This window comes from Zonotrichia albicollis, chromosome 7, assembly GCF_047830755.1.
Source record: "Zonotrichia albicollis isolate bZonAlb1 chromosome 7, bZonAlb1.hap1, whole genome shotgun sequence".
NCBI classification, from domain to species: Eukaryota; Metazoa; Chordata; class Aves; order Passeriformes; family Passerellidae; genus Zonotrichia; species Zonotrichia albicollis.
This window is the reverse complement of record NC_133825.1, coordinates 34040046-34054466: the sequence shown is the minus strand read 5'-3', so window position 1 is coordinate 34054466 and position 14421 is coordinate 34040046. Positions and strand designations below refer to the sequence as shown.

Here is a 14421-nt window from a genome sequence, read left to right as displayed (position 1 = left end):
GGCTTCCTGTACAGCCTGTGCTGAGGGACACTCAGAATGGACTCAGGCCTGGGTTAAATTCTTGTTCTGGAAGTGCACTTGACCTACATGGTACGGCTAAGCTATGTAATTGTAAGCCAAATTACCCTTTGGAGGAGCCTTGCTTTCTTCACTAGCCTCTTAGCTTAGATATCAAAATTAATGTCTCATTTTGGGGAACATGGTTATCCTACAGCATGATAAAAAGGCAAGGAATGAACACTGAGAAAAACCAATTTCTTAACCAGTGACATACCTTGAAAGGACTGGAAAATAATGATTCTTTGACAATAGCAAATGACCAGGACTTACATTTGACTGAATTACCAGCTGGCCATTGGCCATCCTGGAGGAAAAAGAAACAGAAGGCAGAGAATAATACATGCTAGACATCAGCCCTGCACAGAACAAAACCACAATCCTGAATAGAACAGCCTGCATTTGTACCATGCAACTGGACTACAGTGCTCCTTGCAGAGAAACACAGTCTTCTTCACTCAAAGTGGACTAGCAGATGAAAGGCTATGAAAACTCAAGAAGTCTCAGTTCTTCTCAAAGGGTGGATTAATGAGCAGTTAACTTGTTTTTTGGCACATTCTTATGCCGTTATTTTTAGCCAAATCAGCCAGTACATCTGTGTGGCCAAACAGATGGTGGGGCAGCAGAAGAGCAGGCAGAAATGCTGGTGGGACAGGAGGGCAGGGCTGCTTCTCTTGTGTTAGGCAGTCTTGGCAAGGCTAAAATGTTTGTAAAGTTGCATGTTTGGCAATTCTTCAGCAAGGACTCGAATATGCAGGTGCCTGCCTGGACTGCAGCCTTTGAGCATATCCGGACTTGCAGAGTTAGAGAGTATTCCCAAAGGTAGTTTAACATCTTGTTCTCAATTTGATGCTGCCCTGCTTGATGTTGTCACAACATGCTGCAGCCAAGGATAAGCAGAGTTTTGAAATGTATCAGGCTTCCTTACTGAAACTTTATTCAATAAGGTGAAACTGAAATCTGAAGAAACTGAAAGGTTGAGGGCTACTAAGTACTGGCTGATCTGACCATCAGTAGTCAGAATAAACCCTGTCTTGCAAAAATTGAGAGGTAAACAGTGAAATCCTGTTGTATCTAATTCAGTTTTGTGCATCTGAATTTTCCTGTCTTGTTTAAACAAATTTTAGGGTCTGACTTCAGTTTCAGTCAAGTGCTTTGTACAGTGTTGCCAAGTACTGTCTCACTGCCCCAGTATATTGTCTGTGTGGACCACTGAAGAACACACATGCATTTAAAAATTACTGTGAGATCCTTCTGGGTGAAGGGCATTATAAAAATGAGATAATTATTTCAACATTTGATCCAGATATTCTATGTAAAGCACATTTTGGCATTATAAAAAGAACCAAAACATTTAAAGATTTGGGGGGAAGAGAGGAGTCCTTTTTATTTTTAAGGATAATATTAGTATGAAATTAAAAATGAGTCATACTCTAACTAATTTCTAACTTGGTGACTCATGCTCTTGGCAAACTAATTATCCAAGACAAGTGACTCAGGAATAGATGCTATAGTTTTATGGCTATTGCTGTTACAACTAAACATGAGGTGTGATTTTGGGTATGTAAAATGTAGCTATATCCTGCAAGTTATGCCACAGTGCTGGTTGAGGGCGTATTATGTGTGCAGATTTCTTCAATCTGACATGTTTTTTTCCTTTTGAGGTAGGATGTGTAGCTAGCTTATGGGTGTCTGAAGCAGCCATGGACACCAGGAATCTCAGGAGTGTATTTGGACAAGGAAAATCAAATCTGGTATGTATTTCTTTCCATCCAGGAATGGGTAAAGCCCCATCATAGGGGTATTTCTCTGATTAAACTGTTAACTTCAGATTCTTAATAAATCGTTTGATGAATATTATTGATTCTGGAGATGATGGGAAGATTCATATTTGCTTGGGATGAATATAGTACCAGACTCTTAGCTGTTATCCCCTCTCTGTTTTGTTTCTTTTTCTTTCCATGCCCTCCCTGCTCCTCCTTGGCTGCAGTTTGTAAATTACTAGCACAGTGCAGGTCTGATCTGATGAAACCACAACTAATGCCACTGGCCTGCCTCTGATGGAAAGGGAACCCAGACTATAAATTTGGGGTTTCTGGCCTCTGAATAGGCAAGTCTGTTGCCTGTCTTTCCCTTTCCCCACTGTGGGTTCCCTTTGTTTCTGTTCTTCTCTGTATTATTAACTCCCATTGAAGTTCAGTGTTACTGTTTCCTGGGAACCCAGTTTCATTTGGGTGTACATACAATCTAAAGAAGTCACATGTTACCTCATGGTGGGAGTTCATCCTGCAACAAAAATAGAAAACAAATTTGTTTTAATAGTTCAGAATGATTTTCAGCTGAAGCAATGAAAAGGACAGTCAGGCATGTATATTCTAGTGAAAAGTTCATGGTTCTCAACTATGATTTTTGAATTGAGAATTTAAGTTTATAGTAACATTAGAAATTAATCATAATTATTGCAGATACCTATACAGCCTTATTCTCAGGAGAGTAGGCTATTTTTTAGAATACCTGAAATTATTCCTGTAGTGAGACAGGAGAATGTCTTAAGCAAGCTGCACTGAATAGTAGATTGTGTTCTCTTTCTCTTGTTTGGTTGTAAGTGTAGCAGACAACAGATGAAATAATTATTGACGCAGAGAATAACACAAATCATGTCAAATGGACTTCAAACACCGTGCTTTGGGGTCAATTACCTGTGTGCCTGGAACTTTGATCACGCTGGTGAATGGCCAGATGACATAACTTGGGTGGATGTACATGCAAAGATAAATAGGCAGCTTTTCATTGAATTTTCAAGCAGAACAAGAAATGTCAGTGAAGTGAAAACGTGTGTTTCTAATATGCTCAAGGAACTTCAACAAAGGAAACTAATACTGATGAATTAATTTGCTGAAACTGCAAGCAAGGGGATTTGTTTGTTTGGTATTGAAACTTAAATGGATCCTGTTTCCAATGAGCAGCATGAAGGGGGTGTATTTCCAGGGCACTGCCATGCCAAATGGAAGACAGCGTGTTCTCTGCCTGATGAAATGTAAGTTTGACTGCTAACCAGCCTGCCTAATGCACTGCTAGATTAATAGCCCATTTTCCTGAGAATTCAGCTTCTGGGGAACTGAAGCTGGTTTTTTGTTTTTAAAGAAAATTAAGATATTCTGATGTTTTTCAAATAGAAGTCTTTCAGATTTCCATTTCAGCACTGACCCTGCCAAGGCAAATGAGTTAAAAATCTGAGAATGACTCTGGAATTCTGCTACTAAATTTTTCAGTTGAGGGGCATGGACATTGAAATTTCTGGTTTGGGTCAAACTAATCCAAATATAGCTTTCATTTTGGAAGTGAGACCTTTCTGCAAGTTCTTTCTCAGCTCTCTTGCTACTTTTTATTTTAGCACTATGGCTTTTTTTTTTTTTCTTTAGCTGGAAGGTGAGGAGAGCAGTTATTCACAGTTTGTAAAGGGTTTGAAGATCTGTGTGCACAGAGCACTATGTAGGTGAAAATTATTTAAATTCAGAACTATGTTTTGTCTTCTTCCTTTTTTCCTTGAGCCAGTCCATGCTGTGACTGAAGTCAATCTGCTTTTAATCAAATCTAAACTTGGTTGGTGATTAGGGGTGGTGACTTTGGGGATTTTTGTTTTAATCACAGACTTTCTAGTTCACTGAAATTAGGGTTCCAGCCTGATTTCTCTCTGCAGATAAGGGAAAGATAAGTGTTTTTTTCTTAGTGTTTTCATTAATTGTTTGTCTTTGCTGTTCCTATGAAAAGTAGTCATGATGAGTCCATCACTGGTGCTTTTTGCATTTGCTTTAAAATATGGGAATGAATCTGTTCTAAAAATGACTTTGTCTATGTATGTCAGTAAATGTTCTGGAAGTATTTAAGGTCTGAAAATTGTTGATGATTAGGAGGTCATAAATCAGACAACTTTATTTTTTGTTTAGGATTTTAGGTCACACATATTGATTTCAGCTTGTATCAGGTTGCAGTTGTGCCTGTGGATGAAGACTAATGTCATATTTGTGGGCATTATGTTATGTGCAGTCCATGACCACTGATGCCTCATAACCACTGCATCAGTATTTTTCTTATACCTTTTTCTGTTGTGGTATGTATACCTTCCTTCCTGATCTGCTTGGTCTGCTTGTTCTCAATCTTTTTTTTTTTGTGTGTGTGTGTGTGTTTTGGGTTTTTGTTTGGTTGATTTTTGTTTGATTGGTTTTGGTTTTTGATTTGGTTCCCCCTTTCCTTCTTAGAGGAAATGAAATGAAGATATGATACATGTCCCCTCTGATATATTAATTAAATTTTATAAATGAAGAGAAAGCAAATCAGTTGGTGCTTACTACTTTCAGAGCAGTCAGGAAACAAGGATGAAAGATAGATGTCTTTGCTGTATCAGTTCTGTTTTCAGTGCATATACAAAGGTTTAGTAAACTGAAGAAAAAGTATCTTTGTCTCCTGTCTTACAGGAGATACACAAGGCTTTTGTTTTCTCATTCCATGTGTGAGATCACTGGCACCAAATGAGCTTTTTCTGACATCATGTCAAAATGAAGGATAAATGCAATAAATTTGGTTAGCAGTGTTCATGAGATCAAGGAGTCTGATTTACTCTTTTGGGTTGAAAAGAACAATAAATGTGTATAATCAGAGCTTTAAATGTGAGTGAGTGTGAAAGTAACGTCCCTGGGTATTATGCTGTATGTTACAAGATAAAAAATCTTTTGTGCTCCATGGTACTTGGCATATGTTTCTTAGACATTTCCATGTTAATAATTGATCCAAAGAACTTGTTTTGCTCACCCATATGGTACCTTTGAGTCTTAAATTCCCATTAGACCAAGCATTTGTTTGTATTAGATATGTTTTATTACAAGAAAACAAATATTTTGGTGACACTAAGATCCCTGCAGTGAAATACAAATTGCAAATATGCAGGAGAGACCCTGAAGTTGCTTTGAATGGTAGGGGTTTTTTTCACAATATATCTAATGGAAAAAACATAAGTTCTATAATTACAGTGTAATTTTTTTTAGTGTATACGTAGTTTGTATTGACCTTGTGAAAGCCTGAAAGCTCTAAACTGGCTTCTTAAACATAATAAAATGCACAGCACAGAACATACTTACTTTAAGGTCAAGTCAGTAGTTCCAGAAATATTCAGAAGATGTAACTATAGCAGACCTATTCAATGCTAGCATAAGGTTCTTTCCCTTTTTTGTTACCAGGTAGTTGGTGCATTTAAGGACGAATTTGTCATTTGTAGCATAGCTCCTTCCTACACAAGACTTATTCTTTGTAAACACAGATTACAAAGGTCTTTTAAAAAATAATAGCATTTTGTGTATTATTGTCTTATACTCACAAGGACATACTAAATGTTTTTTTTAGCCTAAACAGATCTTTGGTTTATCTGTCTGAAAGCACATATTCTACTCAATTTTTAGCTCCAGGTGAGTTGTGGTATTTGGACTTAAACCCTGTGCTTAAATGTTCTTTCAGACATAATGCTTCCTTGCTACTGGAGAAATACTGATGGTGTGGTGTGTTTCCATTTTACACTAATTCCCATCCCTGGGCTAGTTTAGAAGAAGGAAAATTAAACCTCTGTGTCCTTTCTGGGCTCTGATGGACACTGTGTGTTCCCTCCTGAGTTAGAGGAGTAAGCCAGTTTTGTCTGCATTGGAGGTATGTGTGTGCAGCTAGAATAGTTTAAAGAGATGCCTTTTTTGTCTCTTCCAAACACAGGCATAGGAAGTCAGATTCCGTGTTGTTACCTGATTCATTTTCATTCATATCCATGGAAATTTCATGGATTTTCAGCATTTAAACTTTGGGAGTAGAGACCAATGCAAGTAAAGTCCCTTGTGCAGCTGACTGTTGATAGGAGAACCAGTTTCTCTTCTTCTTTAGATGTGGCAGTGCTGAATAAGGATGAGGCAGTCTTTTGTACTTGACAGCCATTCATTCTTTCAAAGTGCTTGTTTTGAAACTATCAGTTACCTCCTGGTTGCATTGTGAAGGACCACATGAAAATGCTGAGTTGAAAAGAAAGTGAAGTCATTGAGCTGAACAAAACCAGTATGTATACATACATGAGGGTAATTATCTGTGGGGGAGCAATCAAGAGCAAAGGCCATTGGTTTCTCTACTAAGTGCTCTGCCACTTGTTGCAATAATTTATTTTTTTATGATGATGAACATTATTTCTCAATCAGTGGGTTGTGTACTTTCATGTTTTCCAATCACATTTTGTATATTTAAGTTTGATAGTTTAAGATAAGCAGCAGTACACTGAGCCAAATTCTTGTGTACAAGGTAGACTTTATGGGGCAAAGGAGAGTGCACTGGAAGTGAGTTTCTTAGCATTTTACATACTAAGAGTGTGGATCCATTACCTGTTCGTTTTCTTTTTTAAAAAGTTCTGTGCAGAATAGAAACTGTGGCATGGAAAAAAAAAAAGATTATTCACCTCCAACAGCTGCTTTATCTTCACTGTCTGGTGCTAGTAAGAAGCAACCAAGGACCCTAAATGCTGCTTATGTGGGGGATTTTATTTGAAATGTCTGAACTAAGGGACTTACATTTTCTGTTTCCTGTAAAAGAACAGCACCAACAGCTCTTTAACTGCCAGGGATCAGTTAAAGTTGGAGAGGGTAAGTGTGAACTAAGTTATAATTGTCCAGTTGGACATAGAAACAGAGGTATTGGCAGGGAGGGCTTTAGAGAGAAGGTTATCACTGCTTTGTGACTGCAGCATGCTTTTTTTCAGCTGGGATGAAAGACAGCAACCACAATCCCTAACCTCATCTCAGAACTGCCAGAGGAAAACTGTAGAAACCACTTGGACTGCTGCAAAGTCTGGCTGCAGGGATGGGCAAGATGGTAAGACCAGCCTACACCTATGTCCCCTTCTGACCCTTATTCCCTAGTTTGGCTTGTTTAATAGATGTGTAAGTCATCTATTACACAGGCACACAGTGATTGGAAAAGGGGGGACAGAGGAGAGAGTTACATTAGATGTTGTTAGGAAGAAATTCTCTACTCAGAGGATAGTGGGGCACTGGAAAAGGTTGTCCAAACAAGTTATGGGTGCCCCATTCGTGGGAGCGTTCAAGCCAGATTGGATGGGGCCCTGAGCAACCTGATCTGGTGGGTGGAATCCCTCTACATGGCAGGGGTTTGGAGCTAAATGGTACTTAAGGTCCCTTCCACCCCAAACAATTCTATGTCCTAGTCCAGACAACATTCCAGGTAGCATCCATGCTGCCTTGCCTGGCCACTGAGCTTGGCACTTGGGCTAGGAGATCTACCTATGCCCTATTTGTCATCAACAAAGAGAAAGAACATTACTCCTCAGGGCTGTTCAGGCTGCCAAAGCAACATTCCAGCTTAGGCAGGGAGCCTTTTTCCATGTTTCTCTCCCCTGATGAAAGTGAGGGGGAGATGAGCTTCCCCTCTGTCTAGGGCTTTTCTTCATGACACCAACAGGTTTTCTTTAAGTGCCACAGAAGGCATAATTGAAAGAAGCCTGTACTAATAGGTGGGTGAAAAGGGAAGGAACTGATCGTCTCAATAGCATCTTTCTTGGCCTCAATCTGACAAAGATTTAGGCATAGGACTAAATTTATGCTATTCATTTCCTCTGTCATCTGCAGTTTCCCCTCTCAGATGCACTAGTGTTTGGGGAAGCAGAATTCTCATGTGAGCTAGCTGTTGTGATAAGAAGACTTCCTTAGCTTTTCTGAGTCACACCAATAATTCCAGAGGTCCTTATGTTCATTTTAAATACTCTGACATTGCACTTTCCAGATAAGAATTTTACACAGTTTTAGAGCTGTTCTGTCCCATTTGATTTACACATCTATCACTTTTCATTACGTAGTTATGTTTGATCATTGGTCTTCTGGCCCTGCAATTTATGAGAAAAAGAAATTGGAAAAAACATGTGTCTACCAAAGGTCCTGCATACACCAAAACAGTATGGGTGTTTTCCAGTTCTGAAGAGAAATTGAGAAGAAATACCAGACTCTCAGACTTGGCACTTTCTATTTGATATGGACAATATGTGAATATACCTAAAACAAATCAACAGTATCTTTTTTTTGTGAGGAATATTCTCAATAGTTAATTTATTCTGCTTTACTGCATTTGCTTATTTCAAAGAGGAAAAATTGAGTAAGAATTAGTATAACTGGCCTGCAGTATAGAAACAGGATAAACATGGAAATAATTTGAATAGAAATATAAACAGGAATGGCAGAGTGCCAGCAACAGCTTGAACATAAATCCTCAGACAGCTATAGCAGAAGTATCTTTCCTTACATTCTTTGCATTGCATAAAACAGTCTGTGTAGTTTGAGAAGCTATGTTCATGTGTCTCATTACCACTTCTCTCCAAAATATAGCCAAACCTTTATAGCTGGTTAGCTTATAATTAGAATAACACCACTGGAGCTCTGTAAGATTTTTTTGTTGTTTTTTTTGGATAACAGATTTACATGTGGACTGCACCTGTTTGATACTTATTTTAGCTTAGCCTTAGGCCCCAGATATAGGAGTCACATGGAGTGAAGGAGGGAGATATAACCCCCAGAGGTTCCTAAAAAATTTGAAGCCAGGTTACCTGATGATAATATGCCTGAAAGGGTGGTGTGGTGTGTTTTGTTTGTTTGTTTGTTTGTTTGTTTTTTCCAGTTCCATTGGTTTTGAAACTGTCACACCTGGAGCACAGCACACAGTATCCTAACTGGAAGGGATTCAGTAGTTTGCTGAAACTGACAGAGTTAGAGAATTACACACTTGCCCTCTGTGTTTATAAACAAATAAAAAGAGGTGAGAGAAAGCTGAGTGTCCAAAGCACAGGCAGGTATGGAATATTCCATGAAGTGTTCGCTGTGCAAATGTATAATATGCAGTGAGTCAGTATAGCAGACTTGTTCAGTGATCTAAGGTCATTTGTATCTTGGATTGTTCAGCATACAATGTGTTTGTAGTCCTTTTCCTACCAGATTGCTGACTTACAGTGAGATATATAGAAAATATTTTAAAATATAAACTAGGACCTTCCACCTGCTTCAGTTGAAGAAGAAAGACTGAAATGTGGAGTAAATGTTAATTGTGCAAGAACTGAAGTCATCCTTGACTTTGTTTGTCAATATTGCACCTAGATTCTATTTAGATTGTCTTACAAGTTTAACTGAAAACTGAACTGGCAAACAGGGTTTGTTTAGAAAGCTAGGGTAAAAGGAAGAGGAAAAATTTACTTTAGTTGCAAGGTTTTAGAAATTTCACTTGTAATACATGCCATGACTTTATTGACAGATTTTATACGTTCCAGTCCACTTCTGTCTGTGGCATAATTGTGCAAAATTAACGGCAAATGTTAGGGAAATACTTAGTTGGAAATAAAGTATTGGAAGGAACTTCAGAAAGGTGCCTTCTCCTTGCTTCAAGTCTGGATCAGTTCTACATAAACCATTTGTCCACAAATATTTAGTTTCTCCTAAAACCAGCAATGAACAGTCAAGTCTTCTGGTTCTGTCTGATCCTTGTCTAAGTTCAGGCAAGGAAATGTCTGCCTCCAGTGGAAAGTAAATTTCCCTTCCTGCAGTTGGACTTCCGAATTTTCTTATTTCTCAACAACTGTGATGATTTCCTTTGCTGCTACCTGTTCCAGAATGTATGCCCTTCAAATCTTTCATTTCACAGACTCTCGATGTTTCACAGAAACTTGATGTTTTCATTTCATTCTGTTTTTTATTCCAAAAGTTTTTTAAAACCCTAAAACTGGACACAGTACTTGAATACAGTATTCCAGTGAGTCAATGGAAAGACTATCCTGCTAGCAGAAGGAAATTTACGTGTGCAATTGAAGGTGCTCTTGCTTTTGTTGGAGTAAGGTAAAAAGTTGCCACCTTTCAGCTGAGATACAGTAACTGCTGGTGTGTCTGCTCCCAGCAAATGCAGAGACAATCAACAGGTTCGATCTCCTGTTCCATATGGGGCTGGCTGTATATGCAGTCAGTTTCTGTGAGAAGGGACAACTGTTACCAGCTGGGGACAGTAGCAGCAAGGATTCCTCATGCCCTAAGAGGTTAGACTTGACAATTCCATAAAGTGTACCCAGCCAGCTGCCTAGATCTGCTGTCAAATGGCACGAAGCCAGTCCAGGCAGCAGCCTTCTGCTTTGTAGTTTAAACATAATCAGGTAAGTTAGGGATTTGTCAAGGAATTCCACAGTTTTGGAAGCACTAAGCCCCCTTGTAGCAGTAAATATATGTAGCCTGTCTTCCTTCTTACCCTCTTCAGGACAATCACTTTTGGGCTGGTAATTACCAGTGCTTATGCATAAGAATATTAAGAAAACCCAAAGTATTTAAATAGTCTTCAGAATATTACTTGTGGGTTTTTAGGAAGAAAATTTTACTTTGTTCTCAAACACTCTTTCTTCATTTTCCCAACTTGGTGTGCATGTTTTTCTGTTGCTTGCTTCCAGTTACCTAAATAAAATGTTCTGGTCCCAGCAAAGAAGTGGAGAGAATGACAGATTACCTCTCATGAAGCAGTTTCTTAATGCAGTGCTCCTAGAGGCAGTTATAATAGTTCTGAATTCTTGGTATGTGTTTTACCATGGAGGCCCCATATCCTGTACTAATTCTAGGTGTAACAAGGAGTCACTATGAAACGTGTTTTTGCTTTAAGGACAACTATGCATATGGTGACTGGCAGTTTGTATAAAGAAATGACCTTCACGTGCAGAGCAAAATTCAATTAGTGTTTCTTTTCAAGCCTACACATGACACTAGAGCACAGCTCACCCAGTTTCCATTCCAACGAGATAGTTCATATATTCCATTTAGAAAATGCATTTTTGCACTTGGATATCTCAGCGGTCAGAGAATAAATCACAGTCACAAGATTATCAGTGCTGTGTAGGGAAAGCCAAGATACTAAAAAAGCAGGAGGTCAAACACATTCAAGGTCACACTAGTCCCTCTAAGCTGGTGAGTGACACGTGACAATGTGGACGAAAAGTTGAGCGTTCGTAGACAAAAACCCGAACGTTCCTACCGATGCATAAGCAACTTTGTGTGAGGTGCAAGGCGTACCTGGGAGCGCACGCACCGAGGCCTCCCAGACACAGATACCTGAGTCACTGAGTGTGCGCCATGGTACGCCGAGGCCAAACTGACCCGGCAGCCGGTGCCGGGGGCAGCCTGCTCGGCGTGCACCAGCGAGCGGGGTCGCGGGAGCGAGGCCGCGGGAGCGGGGCGCGCCGCAGCGGCCCCGGGGGCAGCTGGCGGTGCCCGTGCCCCGCCGCCCGCTCGGGCGCGCTCCCGGGGCCGCCGGCGGAGCCCGCAGGTGCGGGGCGCGGCGCCGGGAGCGCGCACGTTGCCCGGGCGGGGGGGGTCGCCGCGTCCCCGGCGAGGGCGGCGGCCGCCCCTCTGCAGCGCGCTGCGGGCAGGACGCCTGCGCCGTGCGGGGGGGCGGGCGCCGCATCCCAGCGCTCGGAGCTGCGGGCGCCGGCATGAGCCGAGGCTTCGCCGCGCCCAGCCCGACCTGAGCCGGGAGACAAAGGGGAGAAGCTGCCGCCATGGGCGAGCAGCTCCGCGCCCAGCCCGCCGCCTCGGCGGGGCCGCCGCCGCCCGCCGCCGCCTCCTGCTCGCTGCTCGGCGGGCTGCTGCAGAACGGCTTCCACCCCTCGGGCCCGCCGCTCAGCAACGGCGGCTGCGGGGAGCCGCCGCACCCGCTGCTGCTGCGCCCGGAGCTGCCGCCGCTCAGCCACGGCTCCCCGGCCAAGAAATGCAGGCTGCGCCGGAGGGTGGATTCGGGCCGACGGCACAGGCCACGTAAGTGATGATGACCGCGGCGGCTCCGGGGAGCGGCGGCGGCCCGGCCCCCGCCGCGCGGCGCTGCCGCAGCCCGGCCCGGTGTCAGGCGGTCGCCGGTCCCGCGCCGCCTCCCTCGCTGCGGAGCGCCGCCCGGCCGGGGCTGACGGCCGCCCGGCTCCGCGCCGCGGGCGTTCCGCCCCCCAGCGCCGGCTGCCGGGCGGGCGGAGCGAGGGCCCCGTGCCGGCCAATGCGGCGGCGCCGCCCGGGCACGGCCCCGCTCTCGCGTGGGCCGGGCCCGCCCTGCGCCAATGGGGCGGCGGCGGGCGGGGAGCGGCGGCCCGGCACAAACGCGGGCGGGCGGCGGCGGCCGCTCCTCACCGAGCAGCCGCTCCGTGCCGAGCAGCGCGTCGGGCGGTGCCAGGGTCCTGCCCCGCTCGCCGCCTCCCGCCGCACGCATGAAGCTCATAGTGCCCAAGAAACACTGTGAGTAACGCCGGGGCGCTCGGGAGCGGGGGAACGCTCTGCGGGCTTGGTGTGTGCTCCTTTCCCGAACGCTGTTAGAATGAAGGAAAAAGTGAATCTGGGAACCCGGCTCAAGTTATTCTGACTGGCGGGGAAAAATGTTTGTAAACAGTTGAAATTTGTAATGTGCTTCTCATTTAGGAAGTGTTCGTGAACTGCTTGTCTATTTCAGGTTTGGTTTCAAGGCTGAGACTCTAACGTCCTATTTGTTAATTTTGTATTTCCTTAATTCTCTATGGTTTATTGATTAGTAGTCTCGCTTACTTGGAGGTATTGAATAATTCCATGGTAAACCCCGCAAGTAAAACAATCTAAGGGAACAAGTTTCTTTTCACTCTCACTTTGCTAGCCCTTCACATAAACCCACAAATGTTTGGTTCTTTGTTGCAAGTTCAGCATGTTCCAAAAGGATAATAGGGATAGTCAGGATCACAGCTGCCTGCTGCCAAAACTTAAAGATGTTTCTACTCAGTAGGAAGTAGCGTCCATTCAGCTACTCTGGGCTTTGGATTTTTCCTTTGTTTTGAAGTGAGTATTAAAAAAAAAAACTTTTCTGGTTAAGCAGAACAAAATATTCAGAAACAGCCTTAAAAAGCTGCACCTTTCACAGAACTGCGTATTAGCCAGTGCCTTTTCTGACTTTTACAATGCTTTTGGTGAGCTACTCATGCCGCTTTCCCTTAGAATGTTCTCTGATTGATTAATTGTGTAGTGCTTGTTGATAGTACAAAAGATAGCTTGTTGCAATACCTGTTGATAGTTAATGTAGTCCTCTTATCAAATTTAACTTATCAATGACCAAGTCATTCTCTGTCACAAACTGTTTTTGTAGTCTTTGTCCTGCTTCATGTTCTCTTCATGAACAAAACCTGCAGAACTTGGACTGGCTTACATTTTGATTGGCGTAACTAAGGAGAGTCAGCACTTGCATATCAAACTCTCCATAATAGTAAAAACTATTTTGAAGCAAAGAGTAAAGCTTTTAGGGATTCATGTAATCACTTGACTAAGAAAGAATGAGGGCTTTGGAATTTCCATTCCATCTTGAGGGAAAAAAGATCTCATCAAAGTAAAAAGCATAGGTGACTGACTATATTGCCCAATATGTATGACAACTGAATCTTTAGGTGTGGAGTTTTAGTGAAATGAGGCTTTAATGAGAACAGCAGCTGATGGAAGTGCTTTGTAGAACTATTTTGAGGGCAATTTATTTGCTGAGTAAAATACATGAATGCTTGCTGATAAGCTTTTTCATATGTATGGTTTATTTTGTACAAGAAAAGGTTTGAAATTTAAAATTAGTCATACAGGCAATAATGATAGCACATCGTCACCATCTTAAAAAATTCATTACATTATTATTCAAATTGTCCTGGTCCTGCATGCCTTTCCACTGCATCCTCCTCTAGTGAGTACTACACAGTACCATTTTTACTGGTTTGTTTGGTGCTTTTAATCCTGACCTTTACAGATGTTTGTTCTTTTCTTAAGGACAGATTGCAAAATGAAGTGCAGTTGCCACATGGCATGTGAGAACAGTATTGATTGCAGGGTTTGCTTTGTGTGGTGGTGAAGTTAATGAGATGATTGGCATTTCCCAATATTTTAACAAATGAAACCTATCTTTCTGCAGTAGTTATTCCTTTAAACCCTTATTTCATTAATGGTTTTTACTTTCTGACAAAGTGAGGTAGAATTCTATGTTCACAGTCTTTTTCTCCTCTCGGAAGGGAAGATTCCCCATGATTCCAGTGTGCTTTGCTGATAAGCCGGCAGTGAGAGAGGACTCCTGGTGCAGCTTCTGCTGGGAATCCTGCCTTGGCTTTCTTTTTTCCTTCATTTAACTAGATGGGTTGTCAGGGATATTAGGCTTGTGTCAGTTTTCTTTTTCAAACCAGTTTGTGGTAGTATAAACCATTTGTGTGGATGGTCACACCTTTTTAACAAAAAGCTCTCTGCTTTTGGGTTTGAGCTCTTTGTGGGGTTGTTGTAACTTTTGGGT

At 42.3% G+C, this 14421-nt stretch overlaps 1 protein-coding gene across 6 annotated transcripts in view; it reads left to right on the top strand.

Annotated features, from left to right (window-relative positions):
* Window positions 1-2847: 2847 nt before the first annotated feature.
* The window catches only part of PANK1 (pantothenate kinase 1), a 35747-nt gene continuing 24173 nt past the window's right edge, over window positions 2848-14421 (top strand). The window contains exons 1-2 of one of the 6 annotated variants that reach the window (XM_074544977.1): window positions 2848-3094; window positions 6836-6948. In XM_074544977.1, coding sequence (XP_074401078.1) covers window positions 3000-3094; window positions 6836-6948 — 208 coding nt within the window. In that variant the 5' untranslated portion in view covers window positions 2848-2999. Of the gene's footprint in view, window positions 3095-6835; window positions 6949-11516; window positions 11916-12221; window positions 12381-14421 lie in introns of those variants that run through there. The other 5 variants (XM_074544978.1, XM_074544976.1, XM_074544975.1 and 2 more) reach the window with 5 other exon arrangements.